The sequence below is a fragment of the Curcuma longa genome, chromosome 17, assembly GCF_044706935.1.
Source record: "Curcuma longa cultivar G26 ecotype Majalengka, Jawa Barat chromosome 17, ITB_CL_G26_1.1, whole genome shotgun sequence".
NCBI lineage: Eukaryota > Viridiplantae > Streptophyta > Magnoliopsida > Zingiberales > Zingiberaceae > Curcuma > Curcuma longa.
This window is the reverse complement of record NC_133877.1, coordinates 5,164,131-5,184,787: the sequence shown is the minus strand read 5'-3', so window position 1 is coordinate 5,184,787 and position 20,657 is coordinate 5,164,131. Positions and strand designations below refer to the sequence as shown.

Genomic DNA, 20,657 nt, shown 5'->3' with positions numbered 1-20,657 from the left:
TGGATTAAAAAACTGAAAGGTATCTTCTTTTATGATATTATTTTTTATTCATTATCAATTTTAATAAAAATTAATATTCGATGAAATCCGCCACTTCAGCCATCTTATAATACTAAACTCTAAATTTAGACGTCAATATGATAGATAATACCACTCGATAATAATATCTCTCCAATGCACGATTGATCGACAACCTTTGTCTTTTTCTGTAACTTTGTTGCGTCGTAACCAACTCAACTATATCTCGGGAGCAATATCCTCCTGCGTCGTGATCAACTACAGTTTCTCGATTTACCTCCTCATAAATGGTCATAGGGCCGATCGTGTGGAGTCACTAAGATGGTGGATTCCATCTTTTTTCAAAAGACAATCCATTAGGATCGATAAAGTCACATATTTTTGTCTCATCAATAGATTTCCTCTTCGTAGAACCAATTCCATCACCATTAACACTACCTAAACTCCTATCTTCACATCCATCTTCTTCTCACAATGTCTCCTAAATCCGAATCAGATAAATCCTAAATTAGCTTAGCTTCTTCCCATGCTGAAATCAACATCAAATAGCACTATCTTACATGGTAAAAAGTCATACGCTGACCCCAAACGTCCCACACGACCAATCCCACAGCTATACGTAGAGAGGTAAATCACGGAGGACTTTATATGATGCAGAAATAACTCTATATTATAGTGTCTACATGATCTGGGGCATTTGAGTTTCAAGCCAAGTAATTCTAAGAAGCCAGCCACTATGTAAAACGCATTATCTAGCAACATCTCATTTGGCACAAACCTAGAAAATCTGAAGCAGCGATTACAGATGCTTCTTATTCTGCTAGATACAACAGCTGAATAAACTCTATCAGTGTGCTGAATGCACTGGTAACAAGTAGATACCGAAGATAAGATATCGAACTATACAAATAATCGACAAGCTTGTAGAGTCATCATCATATCTAATGAGTTCAAACAAAGGAATTCACCGACTTGTGACTCGCGAAAATGGTCAAAATACAGTTTAGCAAGGAAAAATGACACTTCTTGACAAACAGAATAACATACCAAGGATTCTAATCATGCAAAGATGCAACTTTGTAATCTCACTCACCTTGAAGAATAGTAGTCCTCCTGTCTGTCATCCATGGCTGTTCAAGATGTCGATTTAGAGCATCGACAAAATCTAATTATGCTACGAGAGAGAGTTCGATATCATGCTTCAAAATTTCAATTTGTTTCACATACTTTTGAAGCATTTTGTTGCCCTGCACAAGCTCATGAGAAATCTGTTGACAAGCATAGAGGTGTTCATTTGATACAAACAACAAAAAGACCACCAAATTTGCCCTTTTCCTAGTAAACAAACTGAAATTAGTTTCAAAATTGAAATTCCATATTTTCTTCAAATTTTGTTTCACTTCAGATTTTGCAATTTGAACTGAACAATGAACTGCCCTAAACACACATCATAAAACATAAAAGCACAAAACAAGGGAGATACTGGGATTGAAAATGTTGATCTTGTCTTAGAAAGGCATGTTGCTGAGTTTGGCAACAAGGACAGAAAAGTGATTGAATCATAAAATCAAGTCACAGACACTTGGAACTTGCAGTAGGAAAAGGAAAAGCAAACAGAAATCATCTGTAACACCTTTTTGAAAAAAGTTGTATGCACCAAGAGACAGAAAGTGACCCAGCAAACACCAGCTTCAAGCATGTTTAATGAACAAAACAAAGTGCAGTTAACAGGATCATACGAACCTTTACGGGAATGACTTTGTAAGAGATGAGGTTTGATTCATTGCGAGCACGAGAGGGCGAAAAAAAAAATTGTAGATCGATCGATCGATCATTATCCAATCAAAATAGAACTTTTACCTTCAAATTTTTCTACCTCCGATTGCAAATCGATGTGAAATGTACAGCAGTAGCCGCTAAGATTAGCTAAAAGATGGATCTTGCCGAAATGAAAGAGAAACTCACCGAGCCTTCTTGCGCGACTTGAAGGAGAAACCTCCCGGCGGCGACGGGGAGAATTCAAGAGGGAGGTGTGGAGGCTCCGACTCACCGGTGAGCATTCCGAGTATGTCCTTGGTTGAGGGCCGACGAGTAGGAGACCTCTGCAGGCAGAGCAGCGCCACCGTGATGCAGAGAAGGGCCTGCTCCCTGTCGACGCACCGGAGGGAGGGGTCAAGAAGATCCAGCAGCCTCCCCAAGTGGGCGAGGTGGCGTGCCCATGAGATGAGGTTGGCTCGCTCGAACTCCGACATGGGCGACGCCGTCACCTGCAGCGGCCGCCGCCCTGAAACGATGACCAGAAGAAGAACGCCGAAGCTGTAAATGTCGCATTTTTCCGAGAGCGGTCCGCCGCCGCCGTACTCCGGCGCAACGTAGCAGACGGTGCCCCTCATGCTGGGGGTGCTGCTGACCGTCCCGCTCTTGGGGATCTCCACGCTGACACAGTCCCGGTTATACTTTCTTGCCGGCCCTATCTCGCCGGAGATCCGATCTATCCACCAGTCGATGCTGCTTCGGCTGCCGCCGCGGCTCTTCTTCTTCCTCCTCCTCTTCCTCCTTCCCAATGACGGCGAAGCCAATTCCTCGTCGTTCTGCCACCATTGTTGCTCTCCGCATCTGTCCGACTTGCCGATTGCACGCCGCTTTTGCTTCTTGGTCAGCTCCTCGCAGAACTCCTCGCGCCACCACTCCCTCGCAGGCCGGCTCTTCTCTTTCTTCCTTAGCGTCTCATCGTCCAGCGATGCCCACCATTCCAGCCTTCGATGCGCCCTCTTCCGCTCCGATCTCCCAGTGTTCGATGGCTTGGGAAGGCACTCATCGGCTGCCGTGGCCGTTGAGTCCGTCGCCCAATCGCTCTTCGGCCTCTCTTTCTTGATCTCCGATCGTATCCATTCCATCACGTAGTCCTTCACGCTGCCCCCGGTTTCGGAGTTTGGCCCGCCGCCGTTCATGTCCTGTTTCCACCACCAGTCCTTGCCCGATGAAGCGCCGGTCTTCTTCTTGAAGCCCTTCCGGGAACCACTGTCCACGCTCGCCTTATCGAAGCCAGTTCCGGTTTCGGAAACCGAGGCCGCATCAGCGGCAGTGACTGGCGATGCCACCGTGAAACCCTCATCTTCTTCCGCCGATCTATCGGTCGGAGCATAGCCATTTGCCCCGCCGTTCATCACTTGCTCCTCGAACCCAGTAGCTGTGGTCGTTACGCTCTCCGCCGTCTCTCCAATCGCAAAGATCGAGGAGTCATCCTCCCCGCTTCCGAGCGGCAAATCCTTCTTCCTCTCCGTTTCCGACATTTTGGAATCGTTCGTCGCATCCGCTTCGAGATCGACGCGAACGGCAACCTCCTCCTCGGCGGAGACCGTGGATCCGAGGCGTGCGAGGCCAAAATCGGCGATCTTGGCCGAGAGGCGCGAATCGAGGAGTATATTGCTGGGTTTGATGTCGCCGTGTATCACAGGCGGATCGCAGATAGCGTGGAGGAAGTGGAGGCCGCGAGCGACGTCGAGCACCACCGCGAACCGCCGGCCCCAGTCCGACAGCTCTGCGCAGCGGCGATCCAGCAGCGCATCCTGGAGGCTCCCGTTGTGCATCAGTTCGTAGACCAGTAGAAGCTTTCGCCTCGGCAAAGCCCCGCCCACCGCGGCGGCCTCAGCGTCCTCCACCGACTCCCACGCTTCCCGCCGCCTCCACCACCGCCACCACCGCCACCACCGCGAGCAGTTCACATCGTCGAAGCAGTATCCGACAGCGGGCACGACGGCGGCATCGGAGGCCGGAACATGAGTCAGGATCTTCGCAGCGAGGGCGAGCTCGTTGTGGAACTCGCGCTCGCCCTGGAGAGACCCACACGAGTCCATGAGTTTGACGGCGACCTCCTCTCCGGACGGGAGGGCGCCGCGGAACACCGGGCCGAATCCGCCCTGCCCGAGGCGCCGCGAGGGGTCGAAGGAGCCGGTGGCGCCGCGGAGCTGCGAGTAGGTGAACCGGCGGAGGGGGCCAGGAGGGTGCGGCTGGGGGGAGGGGGGCGCTCCTGCAGCGGCTCGGATGCGGCCGAAGCAGCGGTAGAGGATCACCAAAAGAGCGACGGAGAGGACGGAGAGAACTGCGACGGTGCCTGCGATGGAGGCGACAGTAATGAGGTGGCCATGGCGGTGGTGGGCGACCCCGGCGGCGGCCAGCGGGGGCGGAGGGAGGCGGGACGGCATGGACGCTGCGCTGCTAAAGGCACGTATTATAATAATGAAGTGAAAAAGGGGGAATCAGAAGTATATTGCAGCGCTGCCCCTTTTCGTGTCTTCTCCGGCTGCTACACTCGTCGCTCGCTCGTGACGCTACCTACTAATTAAAAAATTAGTATTTTAATTAAAAACATTTAATGTCTCTTTAGCGACTAATTGACACTATTAAAATATCTAATATTAAAATGATAACAGTTTGAAATATCAATTATAATTTTTTTAAAAAATAATATTTTTCTATTTAAAATTATATTTTAATGGACTAATGTCATGAATATGAATAGATTATGAGGCAAACCCCTAAGTTTTCTCCTTTGAAGATCTCATTGAGGGCCCCATGAATTGGTCAAAATTAGTTGTAGTTGTAGTTGGTCAAAAATAATTAAAGGAATTTTATATAATTTTATTCATGAATTCAATTAAAATTATTTAAATTTGAATAAAAACACTTAAATATCATAAATTTATAATAGTTGTCTTTATATAGTTGCTAGCACCTATTAAATAGCTGCTATAATAAGTAAGTTCAATTAAATTTATGTATTTTTATTTTTGAGAAAAGGGGGGTTTGTTTTTTGACTTAATAGATTCCTTTGTCCATGTTTTAAGGTTTGGACTTGACATTCACAAGTTGGGTGAATAAAATCTTAGATTCAACCCCTAAAAAAACTACAAATATAAATTATAGGCCTCAATAATTGAACTTTCTAGGGCTGACCCATTTTTAAAGTTTTTTTTTTCCAAACAAATGGGACCCAAGAAAGTGTCTATGGTGTGAAACTTATTCGTGCATTGAGCAATGTAAAATCTACGATCTATCTTTTTCATCCTTTTTGTCGTAGTAGTGTACGAGTGAGTCTTGACTACTTTGAGCATCGTTCTCATATTAACTAAGATATACGCAAACATTTAACATACGAGCAAATAAACAATGAACGAGAACAATGAAGTGGTGAGATTTCTCCTCTTTTACAAAACTATCCTCATTATTTGATATTTTTTTAACACATACATTCAATATAAATATATTAATTTTATATTTTCAAGATAGGCTTTGATTTTCTAAACTTGTATGGAATTTGTAAGTGTACAAATTATGATTAGTGCATCAATTAATTAGCAGAAATAGTTGAATTAATAGGTCATTAGTGAAAAATGTTTTCATGTTAAATAATTTATGATATTATTATTATTATTATAATAGTTGTCCTTTGCTCAGATTAGATTTGGCATTTTGTTGGATAGATTGGCAATTTGAACGTAGATTCGAGAAGCATGACCACGTGACTAAATAGGCCAGCTGGCAAATTGGGCCCCTTCTCTCAATTTTTATTTTCCTCCTTTTTCTTAAATTACCTCGAGTAATTTTTTATTTTTTATTTCGTAATCTTTTATAATATTTGAATTTTATATACCAAAAATCGATAGTGAAATTGAAATGATTTGAGGTTGAAATTTTCAAATTTAAAAATAATTTAATTTATTTTCCATCTAGCCATCAATTGTAGCCTTTATGGTACGGTCGGATCTGAATTGGATTAGGTGCCTGAAAGTCAACTGCCTGAGGAGAAGGGGCACGTGGCATTTGAAGAAACAATTATTTATAGAGGCAAAATAAAATAAAAAAATAACACATTAATGGCGACTTTTTAAAAATAAATAATTAATTTTGAGAAGAATTAATTAATTGAGTATTTATAGCAGTGGTCAACAATCTAAAAGAGTGATATGAATAGGTTGGTCCTACGCGTTGATTAAATAAATTATATTTTAAATTTACTTATAGATTAATTATTATATTATAAAAATAATATAATAATTAAAATTAAATAAAAATAAAATATTTAATTGGTGTTTAATTAAAAAATTAGAAAAATTATTTATTTTTAACATATTTTTGTTTATTTCGAAGTCTTTATGAATCTTGTTAATGTTTTTTTATCACTAAAAATAGAAATAAGCAAAAAAAAAAGTTTTTAAAATTTTTTTTTATTACGATGTTAAATTCTCTATGATAAAAGAGTGTCAATTAGTAACTACCCATTTAATTATAATAAAAATCCGACCCGAAAAATTCAAACTCCGAATAAAAATCCGACCCGAAAAAAATCCAAACTCCACCGAGACCGGGTCGGGCAATCGAACTACTAAATCCGCTGCTATTTAAACCACCGGAGGTCTTCTGGCTTGAGGGAGAAGAAACGAGGCTGTTCGAAAGAAAGCGAAAGCCTCGACACTCGATCGACGACGCTGGTAGCGAGCGTAAGCATGGCTCTTCGTGGCGACTGGGTGTACGAGAACAACGGAGGGTGCGCTCGATCCGCCATCCTTCTCTCAGCTTCAGATCTTCGGCATCTTCTCGACTTGATCTCCTTGTTGTTGGTGCAGGACGTGCGTCGCGATCGCCGGATCGGACTACTGCGTTATTGCCGCTGACACTAGGCTGTCCGTGGGGTACAGTATCTACACCAGGGACTACTCGAAGATCTGCAAGCTGTACGGTTCCTTTGCGTCTATTTCTTTTGTTTGCTGGAAATTCTGACCTAGGTTCTGAGCTCATGCGGTTGTCTGTTGCTTTTGTGATGCAGGGAGGACAAGTGCGTGTTGGCCACCTCTGGCTTCCAGGGTGATATGAAAGCTCTGCAGAAGAACTTGGCTGCGAGGCACTTGGTGAGTGTCGAAAAGTTACTCATTTTTTGATCGATCGATTTTATGGCGCTGATGTTCGTTGTTTTTCGTTTTTATGTTCGCTGCTATGCTACTTGATCTGATACCTTGTCTTGACAAATCATGTGTGTTTAAATTTTAGTTATACAATCTCATTGATAGAATGACTTTCAATTGAAATTTTAGTCATGAGTGGAAATCTTAATATCAAATCATTACCCAAACTTTTAGGTGAACGGGAAATACAGGATGAGGCATTTTCGTTGTTGTTTACTTGGGTGGTTTCATTAGGCTATGCTCGCTTTGATGAAAAATGAGGTGGATATAAAATATCAGATAGATGATGCACGGTTTCCTTTTGCTGTGTATTTATATGAATTTGCTTGTGGTTTCACTAACTTCCATCGTCAATTGATTATGCTTAAACAAGAACTTTGATATTGTTATGGCATTAAACTAGCACTTCTGATTACACATCGCACAAGTTTATTCAAACACTTCGCCCCCTCCTTTTTATCTGGCCACACTAATCAAAGGAAGTGGTATCTATTAGTAGTTATATATCATGACTTGTTCTGTCTGGTTTGTATCTCATCTGAAGCACCTCTATCATCAGCCGTTGAAGTTGTTTGTTACTTTGTTTCATGCCATGGCATTTGAAGTTGTAATCTTCTATTGGTTCTATTTGTCATGTCTGATGATCTATGATCTACTTTTTGGTCTTTAGCACCTCTATCATCGTACATTACCTCAGGGTTCTACTCTAGCCAATTCCCTATGCCCATAACTTCTTGAGATAAATAACATCTACATGTTAGGGACAAAGTGAAATCAGCCTTTGGGACAAAATTATAGCCGATGTAGTGCAATGATGGACACTGTGGTATCCACTACTCTTCCATTGTAACACAAACGTTAGGCCCAGAGTTACACATTAGCAACATGATGATTAGGTGATGAATGCTAGTTGTTGTCCCATTACTAGCAGATTCAGGTGATTATTTTATCTTTTTTTACCTAGTGTCATGAGCACCAACCATAACTTTGACTGATCATAGCCAATAATCCATTTTGCATTTACCAGTTATGGAAGAAAATTCCATAGGCCTTGTGTTTGGGAGACGGTGAATCAATTCCATTTCCTTGTGTTTAGAAGATAGCGAATCAATTCCATTTCCAATCTATCTAATTTCTCATGCATGCAAAATAGACATGATATTGGACAATTCTATTTCCTCCAGCCATTTGATATTAGTGTTTCTAAGCAACTCATAATCAGTGTAGCCAGTGTTGATTGATAATGGAATTATAATAGCTTATCATTAATATAATTATAATAACATAATCTGAGTTATATATTCAAGTACCATTTTTTTCAAAATCGAAGATTTAATAGAGAAATTGTTCATAATATAAATAAATTTAACTTGAGTAAAATCCTATTCCAGAAGAAGTTTTTGACTTCCTCATCTTCCCCATGTCTTCAATCCCATGCATCTTATAAATATTTTTTTAATATATCATTGGTTGACTTAAGAAGTCTATTCTGGGCCATTTATCATTCTTTACGAGGTTAACCACACATCTCATCTGAAAATAAATTTAAATACAAGTAATTAAAATCTAATTTGCATTAATTTATAAAAGAGTGTTATGATTTTCATCAATTGTATATGCTCATTGTTCCCTTTTGAATTTAACATATCATCATGGCCATTGATATTTTTCATGGTTTCTTTGGGTAATCTTGATGATACACAAGAACATTAAGGTGGTTGATCTTCCTTGACTTGAATGACAACACGTCAACATACGTCAATGATCTATTTAGAATATAATATTTAAGGGGAATTGGTACTGATCAACAATAAGCTCATTCTTGTTGGAGGAACTTGTACTGAACAACAATAAGCTCACTACTGTTAGTAGAGTGGTTTGTTTTTCTTTTTGTTATCTGATGAATTTAGAAATATAAAACTATTTAATTTAGCTTGTCAGAATGAAATAATATGTAGGTGTAGGAATGCCAATTCGAATTGTACCCTGGTAGCTTGCTTGATCAGGCTGGGTCGATTTACTCTTTCTGCTGCAACTTCAATCATGAGCACTGATGCCTCATTGACTCAAGAGTAATCTCAATAAAGACACTGATATAAATTCTGTTTTTTCCTTGTTGGAAGTGTTACATTTATCGTGAAGATCTGAATACTTCCTCTTACTTAGATTAAGTATATGTTTCATGCTTTTTCCATTTTTTTTTCTTTTCAAATGAGGTAGAGCATTTTGTAAGAAAAAAATGAAGATAATTTATGCTTGCTTGATTATATTGCCATCTCAGTGCATTAGTAGTTTCATACATTTGCAAGTTGGAGCGTCAGATGCAGGGACGGATCCAGAAATTAGAGTTAGGGGGGGCTTGACTTAATATACTGAATTATATATTATTATCCATATATATATATATTATAATAATAAAAAGTCATTTACACTGTACCATTCAACAAAGTTGTGCCCTACGAGATTTTGAAACATAAAATTCATCTATAATAGAATCTACATCTATATCCTTAGTTAAATCTCGTTCAATATAAAGTGTCAAGCAATCTTCAAGAAAATCATCCTCCATTTTATTGCGAAGTGACGTCTTCACATGCTTCATTGCTGAAAAGGCTCGCTCAGTAGTGGCGGTAGAAACAGGTAACGTCAACACAAGATGAATCAATCTGGTCAACATAACATAAACCTTTGATCGCCCACTCTCAGTCAATTGCTGACACAACTCAACAAGTGTAGAAACCTTCAAATTCTTCATCACGTCAAGTTTATAATGAACCAATTCATACTCCAAAGTAACAATGTCTTGCTCTGTGAAATCTTCAGGATAAAATTTTATTGCAAGCTTGCAAATATCATCACTGTTAAATGATTCAAATAAATTTTTCGGATCTAAAGTTGTACTAAGAGAAAGAAGTTCCACTGATGACTCATTGAACCGAGTATTTAACTCAGTCAAGATGAAATCTATTGCTGCATTAAAAACATCAAAGTGGTAATGATGCTCAACTGTAATTTGCTGACGGCAACGACCGATCTTATATGGACAATTAAGGTCGGGCACATCAATTTCATTTCTTGAACAAAAAACTTTCACTTCATTAAGAAATTCTTCCCATCCACATTCTCTAAGATCTTGGAGGATAGTTTTGGTAGTAGAGACAAATGCAATAGCAGTCAAAATATCTTGAGATTTTCTTTGAAGAATCTGACAAAGAGTATCTGTTGTTCTCAGAATTTTATGCATTAAGTGCAAAATGAACACAAATTCAAAGCTTGCCATATTTCTGTAAATCCCACGAACTTCAGCCTTAGCTCTTCCATTTGGAGAATGGTCACTAAGAACTTCAAAAACTTTACAAGTTGCAGCGTATTTACCTATCAAGCTTTTTACTGAGTCATAGTGAGAACTCCAACGAGTAGTTCCTGCTCGTTGCAAATTACCAATCTGATTGGCCCCACTTCCAGAATCACATTCTCCAATTGCCAACATATACTCAATTTCATTTCTTTGTGCAGCATGTAACTCAGCAATGCGCTTAGTAGAAGAAGTGACAATATTGATAATATTATCCAAATGAGAAAAGAATTCCCAAATAACACTGACATCCTTAGCTGCAGAAACCAATGTTAATTGTAATCGATGAGCAAAACAGTGGACATAATATGCATAAGGACAATCATTGAGAAATAATGCCTGAAGTCCATTCCATGCACCCCGCATATTACTAGCACCATCATATCCTTGGCCTCTAATTTTTTTCACCTGGAGATTATGATGAACAAGAACATTCGATATTTCATTTTTCAAATTCAATGAAGTAGTATCACTAACACTTTTGATGGCAAAAAATCTTTCTGTCAAAATTCCATGATTATTCACAAACCTCAGGATAATAGCCATTTGCTCTCGTTTAGATATATCTCGTGCTTCATCAACAAGAATACAAAAGTATTTATCTCCAACTTCTTCACGAACCATCTTTCGTACTCTATTGGCCATAATATGTAAAATCTCTTTCTGAATTTCTGGAGCTGTATATTGGGCATTTTTTGGAGCATTCTCAAGTACAACTTCATCAATTTTTGTATTCATTTTTGCAAAAGCCTTTATCAATTCAAGAAAATTTCCACGATTAGATGAAGATAGAGACTCATCGTTACCTCTAAAGGCACAAGCTTGAAGTGCTAACCAGCGAACAGTTACAATTGAGGTCCTCAAACGCAAACGATTTTTCTCCTTTTCCTCTTGAGATTGAGCATGCATCACATTATCAATATGTTGTGAGGGCTTCATCAAATTTTCAGCCCTTCTCTCGCACATAGTATGAGGCGAAGAGGCTGCAGAATCAATATGTGCAAGAAATGCACATGTTTTTCCTTGATTTACCCTTTTTCAATTGTCAAATCCTTCATTGACCAATGCCGAAATATTAGACGAATTAACTTCATTCAAAAAAAGAAAACAGTAAAAACAATATGCCTTATTCACTGAAGGTGAATACTCCAACCAATGAAATTTCTGGAACCATTTTTTCTGAAATCGACGATTTTGACTTCCAAATTTTGTAGCTGGATACTCCAACATATTTGGTTGATAAGGCCCCATCTTTAGATATGAACGTCTTATCTCATTTCGTACATTAACATGATATTCACATATCTGTTTTCTTTTTCCTGGATCTCGTTCAATACAAGTAGAAGATGAGTGATGGTCGTTACTAGGAGAGAAAATAGTAGGAATTTGGACGGTTGAAATTGGAAGACTTTCATTAGATTGATGTTGCATTGTCGGAACGATAGAAATTGAAGTGTTTTCACTAGTTTGATGATCTCTCTTCTTAAAGAAAGAGGATATCTTTCCTTTCTTTGTAGCAGATTGATGTTCCATTTTGAAATAGTTCAAGTAATATCCCTAAATAAGTAATAAAACAATAGTCATATAAATGAACAAGTAATAATTAATCTAATTACTCCATGAAGTATAAACTATGGAATTTCAATTGAGAGAAAAGAAAAAAAACAAGCTGAGATAAATGTTGAAACTTAAAACTATGGGTCAAACCCCGGTAGGACCTTTTTATTGTATATATATATATTATATTAATATATTTGATCTCTTTTTACACACTCATAACAACTGTGTATGGGAATTGAAATTGGAATTGTATTTTTAAGATTCAAGTGACAGAATGATTAAACACTAGACATAGGTGTAAGTAAACACCTTAAAACACTGAATTGGTCTACTTAAGATTCAAGACATTTCTAAAATACGCATGAATAGGCAGATATCAACCGGAAACCCAGGTTTCTATATATATCTACAATATACACACTACATCCCTGAAATGGCTAGATGTGAAGACGCATTCATATTCATCCACTACCTTCTTAACCTACCTGATACAGAGCAATCGCTGAAGCAGATCCAACCAAAGTCAAACAATGGTTAAGTTGCGTTCTTGCTGAGCACAGCAAGGAAAACCTGCTTAATTATGCAAGCTCATGGGAAAAATTCAAAGTCAAACACAAATTAGATTCTTGATGAACACTAACTTTGAAACTCGAATTTCAATCTCAGCAAGCAAGTAGAATAAATAATTCATGTTGTCAAATGAAAGGGCCTAAATACGTAACGCAACGCAGTGGACAACTCGAGCTAGACAAAACTGTTGGGTTGCAAGGGTGCAAACATAGTCCTACATCTAAAGTACATGGAAAAGATCATGCGTATAGCCAACAGTTTGCACCTAAACTGTAAAAAAAATTTAGAAAACAGGGCTGGGCTATAGCCCAATATAGCCCATATTAAGCTCCGTCTCTGGTGGTGGTGCTGTTGCACAATGCATATAGTCATTGTGTTGTTCCATTAAGATTATAGTACTTACAACATCAAGCTTTTGTGCTGACGAAAAACCCTTCATCGTGAGTAAGCTTAATCCATCTACAATCTTAATGGAACAACACAATGGCTATGTGTTAGTGATATTACTTCATTGAATTTGAAAAATTAAATATCGAATGTTCTTGTTCATCATAATCTCCAGGTGAAAAAATTAGAGGCCAAGGATATGATGGTGCTAGTAATATGCGGGGTGTATGGAATGGACTTCAGACATTATTTCTCAATGATTGTCCTTATGCATATTATGTCCACTGTTTTGCTCATCGATTACAATTAACATTGGTTTCTGCAGTTAAGGATGTCAAAGTTATTTGGGAATTCTTTTCTCATTTGGATAATATTATCAATATTGTCACTTTTTCTACTAAGCGCATTGCTGAGTTACATGCTGTACAAAGAAATGAAATTGAGTATATGTTGGCAATTAGAGAATGTGATTCTGGAAGTGAGGTCAATCAGATTGGTAATTTGTAACGAGCAGGAACTACTCGTTGGAGTTCTCACTATGACTCAGTAAAAAGCTTGATAGATAAATACGCTGCAACTTGTAAAGTTTTTGAAGTTCTTAGTGACCATTCTCCAAATGGAAGAGCTAAGGCTGAAGTTTGTGGGATTTACAAAAATATGACAAGCTTTGAATTTGTGTTCATTTTGCACTTAATGCATAAAATTCTGAGAACAACATATATTCTTTGTCAGATTCTTCAAAGAAAATCTCAAGATATTTTGACTGCTATTGCATTTGTCTCTACTACCAAAACTATCCTCCAAGATCTTAGAGAATGTGGATGGGAAGAATTTCTTATTTAAGTGAAAGTTTTTTGTTCAAGAAATGAAATTGATGTGCTCGACCTTAATTGTCCATATAAGATCGGTCGTTGCCGTCAGCAAATTACAGTTGAGCATCATTACCACTTTGATGTTTTTAATGCAGCAATAGATTTCATCTTGACTGAGTTAAATACTCGGTTCAATGAGTCATCAGTGGAACTTCTTTCTCTTAGTGCAACTTTAGATCCGAAAAATCTATTTGAATCATTTAACAGTGATGATATTTGCAAGCTTGCAATAAAATTTTATCTTGAAGATTTCACAAAGCAAGACATTGTTATTTTGGAGTATGAATTGGTTCGTTATAAACTTGACGTGATGAAGAATTTAAAGGTTTCTACACTTGTTGAGTTGTGTCAGCAATTGACTGAGAGTGGGCGATCAAAGGTTTATGTTATGTTGGCCAGATTGATTCATCAAGTGTTGATGTTACCTGTTTCTACCGCCACTACTGAGCGAGCCTTTTCAGCAATGAAGCATGTGAAGACGTCACTTCGCAATAAAATGGAGGATGATTTTCTTGAAGATTGCTTGACACTTTATATTGAACGAGATTTAACTAAGGATATAGATGTAGATTCTATTATAGATGAATTTTATGTTTCAAAATCTCGTAGGGCACAACTTTGTTGAATGGTACAGTGTCAATGACTTATTATTATTATAATATATATATATATGGATAATAATATATAATTCAGTATATTAAGTCCAGCCCCCCTTAACTCTAATTTCTGGATCCGTCCTTGACCACCACCAACAAGCAATGAGTCCTAACATAAAGACTGCAAAAAGATTTTGAAAAATTGAGCATAGAAAGCACCCATAGTCATGACATTTAACCTATAACTAAATTGTGGCCATGAAATTTTATGTTGCATTTATCATGTAATCATTGGAGGAAGCGATAAACCATGCTTCTGTCTGGCCAGTATTTTTGTCCAGATTATTCTCTACTCTTCAATGGTTTGGCTATATTTCTATCTGTAGTTGGTAGATGGCTTAAAACTCAGTTTTCATTAGAAATTATTATTTTCATTGATCTTATGGTATTAAAACATACAGACAAAAATGAATTGCTTGGTTGATTTATGTGCGATGCGACTTTGCTTTATATCAATGCTCTTGCATTTCTCAAATCCTTTTTGAAGATAGTCTTGTGTGCTTATCGATCATCTACACTGACATGGATAATTGAATCTGTCAAAATTTAACAAATTAATCCAATAGGAACTTGAAGTTGGCTAATCTTGATGGTCTTAAACGACCTCCAAATTTGAACTGAAATGTTCTCATCATATCCTCATAAAGATGAAAATTTGAAAACACAACATATTCTTTTACATTGTGTGAGTGTGGTTTTTCATGCAACTGACATATTTCAATATTTGCGTATGGGAATCATACAGATGATTCCAGATAGGAGGGTACACGTAGTAGGTACCAAAAACAGTTGTAGGACGTTATTCTTTGGCAGCATATTCCCTACTACTTACCTATGTGTCTTGTACTGCAGATCTATCAGCATCAGCACAACAAACAAATGGGATGCCCTGCGATGGCTCAGCTCCTGTCTAATACCCTTTACTACAAGCGATTCTTCCCATATTACACTTTCAACATCCTAGGCGGACTCGATAGCAATGGTATAAATTCTGGAGGACTCAGTTCAAACTGTAATTTTCAAAATCCTAACACTAACTCGTTTGTTCAGGAAAGGGTTGTGTCTTCACATACGATGCTGTCGGTTCGTATGAAAGAGTTGGCTACAGCGCTCAGGGTACGGGTGCAGGCCTTATCATACCAGTTTTGGACAACCAGCTAAAATCTCCTAGTCCTCTATTATTACCTGCAAAGGTATATAGTTTGGATCGAGAACTTACTACAGAAAATTTATTTTAATCACGTTAACCATCACGGAATCGAACAGGATGCCGTCACACCATTGTCCGAGGTAGAGGCAGTCGATTTGGTGAAAGATGTCTTTGCATCGGCTACTGAGAGAGACATATACACGGTATGTCTCTCAAAACTGTCGTGCATCATCTATATGAATCTTAATTTTTAGCTTCTTGATTATCTGTTTGCACAGTCAGCAATCCAAGATACTCATCTTCATCCGCAATGATATTTTTGCAGGGAGATAAAGTAGAAATCGTTGTTATAAACGCATCAGGCATCCGACAAGAGCTAATGGAGTTGAGGAAGGACTGAGCGATATCGGGAGATGGAAGACGTAGCCACAATTGCGAAGCGAGTATTTCTTGACCGAATGTATTCGGAGTCCTAACTCCTAATGCACTTTATGTTCTTGCGGACGAGTGAGTATTTCTTTTTACCTTGTGCTTTAGATGATTGGTCAAAAATCACTGCTATTTCTGTTTATGTGAGGACATGGAAATAAAAAAATGTCATGGCTAATTTCTTCCTAAAGATTTTCAAATTAAAAAAAATTACTTGTCACAATAGATTTCCGTCATAAATTTATGATGAAAATTTACACCGTTCGATTTTAAAATTAAGATTAAATTCAGGTGGTAAATTGAATTTAGATTTAGGGTTTAAAGTTTAGGATTTAGGATTTAGATTTTAGGATTTAGGATTTAGAATTTAAGATTTAGAATTTAGAATTTAGAATTTAAGGTTTAGGATTTAGAAATTTAGTGATGTCTTTTCATCCAAGTTTATTACGACAAGCATCCTAACTGTTCCAAATTAATGCATATATATTGTCGTCAAATTTGTTATTTCCATCGAAGGATCAACAAAGATTGCGTATGCCACGCGAACGGGCCAGATCAAAAGATAGCGAGATCCAGTGGCCCGAGAAAGAGGTCGCTGGTTAGGCGATACTTCCCAACCAATCGCCCCCTCGATAAATCCGTCGCCTCTTCTTCCCATCCTTCCTTTAATAGATCCTCCTCTTCCTCCTCGCCGAAGCGATCCGCTCCCCGCCCGCCCGCTCTCCATGATGTCGGCCTTCTCCGCTGCCAAGATCCTCTCCCCTCCTCCCTTCGTGGCGCAGTTCGCCGCCGAGAGATCCTTGTGCCCCTTCCTCTCCTCTCCCTCCGCCCTCGCCCTCACCCGCTCCCCGCTCAGGTCAACTCGCCTCCCTCGCACTCCGCTGGCCGTCTCCTCCGACGTCGTCCTAGGCCAGAAACCGCTGGCCTCCAGCTCCTCCACCTCCCACAATGTATGGAATTTCCGAGCGTTTGGAATATCAAAATTTGATAGGATCTGATGCTTTTTCTTCTTCTTCTTCTTCGATTGCTGCAGGAGGACGTGGGCCGCGAGGCAGCGTTGGTGCTTTACGAGGACATGGTGTTGGGGCGCGTCTTCGAGGACATGTGCGCGCAGATGTATTATCGCGGCAAGATGTTCGGCTTTGTCCACCTCTACAACGGCCAGGAGGCCGTCTCCACCGGATTCATCAAGCTTCTGGAAGCCCGGGATAGCGTGGTCAGCACTTATCGAGACCACGTCCATGCCTTGAGCAAGGGCGTCGCTGCCCGCGCTGTCATGGCCGAGCTTTTCGGCAAGGCTACCGGCTGCTGCCGTGGCCAGGGCGGCTCTATGCATATGTTCTCTTCCACCCACAACCTCCTGGGCGGCTTCGCCTTCATTGGGGAAGGCATTCCGGTGGCCACTGGTGCCGCATTTTCTTCCAAGTACCGCCATGAGGTGCTTAAGGAGTCTAACCCTAATGGCCTTGATGTTACCGTAGCCTTCTTTGGGGACGGGACATGCAACAATGGCCAATTCTTTGAGTGCCTTAACATGGCGCAGCTGTGGAAATTGCCAATTGTGTTTGTTGTGGAGAATAACCTGTGGGCAATCGGCATGTCGCACATCAGGGCAACTTCCGATCCGGAGATCTGGAAGAAAGGCCCTGCATTTGGCATGCCTGGCTACCATGTCGATGGAATGGACGTACTAAAGGTCCGGGAGGTAGCCATGGAAGCAATTGCAAGGGCAAGAAGGGGCGACGGACCCACACTCGTTGAGTGCGAGACCTACCGTTTTAGAGGCCACTCACTCGCCGATCCCGATGAGCTCCGGAAACCTGGTGAGCTTGAATCATTGATTCTCTGTGTTCTATATGTTCTTGTTTGTTTTTTTTGGTCAATTTTGAACATAAGCACAGTCTTAAGATCATATTAGCATTAGTACCACGAATAAGATCTTATTTTAGACTCTTGAATGATCGGAAAACAACATAAGGATAGATATTGTCTGATTGAATATTAAGTAAAAGAGGGCAGTACCTAAACCAAACTGTTGTGGAACTTTTTTGTGCTACAAAGGTTTGTTAATAGACAGGTAACTGTCATGGTTTCTTATATAATTTGCAGCAAGTCAGGGTCTTCTATGTTTCTTGTGGCCTTTCTACTTGTTATCGGGAAGACGGATTTGATTGAATTTTCAGTGTATTTCTTTGTTACTATGCATTTATAGATTGCTATCTATTAGTGTCATTCATTCATGATGTTTGGTGATGCCATGCAGTTGTAGTAGATAAATATCAGTTATAAGACATAGTATCTTCTAATTGTGTCTGTGTCTTATGATAATCAACTAAACGAGTTAAAATCTTACGACTAGTTGTTTATAGCTTTTTAGATGCTCTAGTTAAAGATACGTCTTTGTTTTGGTGTTTGATGTTACAATAACCTTTGCTCGATAGGTTGATGGTTTTCTGGTGTTTCAATAGTGTTGTTGTATAAACTCGATCCTTTTTGTTACACTTTTAATGGCTTTTCTGGAAAATCAACTTCATGCATCAGTAGAATCTTTCTTACTCGAATGAATCCATAAACGTTCCGTTTTGCAGATGAGAAAGCGCATTACGGCGCCAGAGATCCTATCGCAGCCTTGAAGAAGTACATTCTGGAGAAGAACCTCGCAACTGAAACAGAGTTGAAGGCCATCGAGGAAAAGATCGAAACCATCGTCGAAGAGGCTGTGGAGTTTGCAGATTCAAGTCCACATCCTCCTCGAAGCCAGCTCCTGGAGAACGTCTTTGCCGATCCCAGAGGGTTCGGGATCGGGCCCGACGGCAAGTACAGGTGCGAGGACCCTAAGTTCACCGAAGGCACAGCTCAAGTTTAAACTTAGATCGCTTATGAGAGCAGAGATTTTGACGAATATCATTCGATTTCAGTGGTCATGTTGCAAACGTTTCTCTTGGGCTATTTGCAGTGGTTATTTGTGAAAGCATAATGCAACAGTTTATACTTGCTTGCTGTTTCGATGCTGAGTAAAAATACAATAATTATTATGAAGCCATATCCTCACAATCTTGTACGTAGAGAAGAAAAATAATATAAAAACGAGAGCAGGAAGGAAATGAAGCTCAGTCTGTGCCGTTGCTGTGATCGCTGTCGCCGCAGCTGCTGCTGTTTTCGTACACGCACAGCACCTTGCACTTCACCACCCCGCCGTCGCCGTCGTTGTACAGGTGGAACCCGGGCGCCACCATCGTCCGCACCGTCGCCGGCGTCACCCTCCGCACACGGTCGGCCGCCGCGTCCTCCATGAACCGTCCGTCGAAGGGCATCCCCTGCTCCGCCCTCAGCAGCGGGACCGCCGGGTGCACGGACCGCGCCATCAGCCGCACGACCCAGGACCATTTGGCCGCGCCGAAGAAGGCCTGCAGGAGCGGCTCCGGCCACGGGCGCGCCCACCCCTCCGCCGCCACCACCTCGCTCATCTTCCGGTCGCAGAAGCGGCTCAGGCCCTCGCTGTAGTGGCGCGTCCCCCTGAGCAGCACGTCGTCCCAACGAAGGCGGTTGACCGCCTCGTAGCCGGCCCGGCTCGCCTCGCAGCGGGCCGCCGGTTCGATCGGTCCGGCCAACTCCTCGGCGTCCTCCTCCTCGAAGCCGGCGTGGAAAATCCGGTTCAGCAGCGCCTCCATGTGGAAGAGGGGGTTCCGATCGTAGGGTTTGATCAGGGACGGGACGCCGTCGGAGGCCCGGAGATGAGCGATTAGCGAGCGGGCGAGGTGCCGCACCGCCGCGCGGCCGTCGGAGACGGCCCGGCGGAAGACATCGGCCGGGAAGGGCGGAGCCCTAGGGTCGGAGGGAAGGAAGGCGGCGGCCTGGAGGTCGCGGCACTGCGACTCGAGTCGGAGGATCTTCGTCTCGAGCTCGGCGAGCGAGATCCTGAGGCGGGAGGCCTCGTGCAGGGCCTCGTCGCGCTTCTCCGCGGTGTGGACGAGCTTCCTCGACAGCTCTTCCGCGACCATGCGCCACTTGTCCTCGGCCGCCGGCGTGGGGCTCCGGCGGGTGAGGGATAGGACTAACGAGCGAAGCAGGCCGCCGGGGTCAGGCGACGATGAGGTAGGGGGAGCACGCTGCCGCTGATGGCGGCGAGCCGAAAGCTCGACCGGCACTGCGCTCGGGCGGCATTTGTCGCAGGCGACCGAGACGGCCTCGCATTCGGTCCGGCCGGCGCGGCGCCGCCCCGAGGCGGCGCAAGCGGTGGCGGAGCGGTGGAGGGGAGTGGGTTTGTGGACGTAGCTGGCGATGGACGGCTTCTCCTCCGCGGCCTTCCTCTCGTGTTCTGGAATCGGCGGCGGCAGCATGGAAGTCTTCGAACTCCAAGGAACGAGCAAAAGCGACGTCAAAATTAAGAACAAGAGGCGAAGGCTGGAGAGCGAGGAGGAGATAAAGGAAGGAAGAGGAGGGCGACGACGCCATGGTAATTCCAAATAAAAAAAACTATGCAAATAACTAAAACAGTGATGTAAAATTTTCCACAAAGAAGAACTAACTTCAATTAGAGGAGTGGGACTGGTTACAGACGACTGAAGCATGTGAGCCACATTGATTCCGAAATGATGTTGCATGGTCCCTTCTTCTTCGTGCTTCAAATTCGAATGCGCTCAAACCTGATGAAACTCAAAAAGTTTTCATCAGTAATTACCAGGGTTTTTTTTTCCC

The 20,657-nt window shown here is 41.4% G+C and overlaps 4 protein-coding genes across 4 annotated transcripts; 2 read left to right on the top strand and 2 right to left on the bottom strand.

Annotated features, from left to right (window-relative positions):
* Positions 1 to 1,826: 1,826 nt before the first annotated feature.
* Positions 1,827 to 4,223, bottom strand: LOC141848748 (receptor-like serine/threonine-protein kinase At2g45590). Its single transcript, XM_074736804.1, has one exon. The coding sequence runs from the start codon at positions 4,221 to 4,223 to the stop codon at positions 1,980 to 1,982; it is 2,244 nt and encodes a 747-aa protein (XP_074592905.1). The 3' UTR covers positions 1,827 to 1,979.
* Positions 4,224 to 6,462: 2,239 nt separating this feature from the next.
* LOC141811733 (proteasome subunit beta type-1-like) lies at positions 6,463 to 16,149 on the top strand. The gene is made up of 7 exons (XM_074699784.1): positions 6,463 to 6,565; positions 6,645 to 6,752; positions 6,845 to 6,926; positions 15,233 to 15,362; positions 15,431 to 15,573; positions 15,647 to 15,733; positions 15,856 to 16,149. Exons 1-7 carry the CDS (start codon positions 6,525 to 6,527, stop codon positions 15,928 to 15,930), a joined length of 666 nt encoding a protein of 221 aa, XP_074555885.1. The 5' UTR covers positions 6,463 to 6,524; the 3' UTR covers positions 15,931 to 16,149.
* A 490-nt stretch (positions 16,150 to 16,639) lies between these two features.
* LOC141848742 (pyruvate dehydrogenase E1 component subunit alpha-3, chloroplastic-like) lies at positions 16,640 to 19,002 on the top strand. The gene is made up of 3 exons (XM_074736796.1): positions 16,640 to 16,909; positions 16,993 to 17,782; positions 18,548 to 19,002. The coding sequence occupies exons 1-3, from the start codon at positions 16,685 to 16,687 to the stop codon at positions 18,823 to 18,825; spliced, it is 1,293 nt and encodes a 430-aa protein (XP_074592897.1). The 5' UTR covers positions 16,640 to 16,684; the 3' UTR covers positions 18,826 to 19,002.
* A 67-nt stretch (positions 19,003 to 19,069) lies between these two features.
* On the bottom strand, positions 19,070 to 20,339 carry LOC141811587 (IRK-interacting protein-like). The gene has a single exon (XM_074699607.1). The coding sequence runs from the start codon at positions 20,297 to 20,299 to the stop codon at positions 19,070 to 19,072; it is 1,230 nt and encodes a 409-aa protein (XP_074555708.1). The 5' UTR covers positions 20,300 to 20,339.
* Between the last annotated feature and the right edge of the window lie 318 nt (positions 20,340 to 20,657).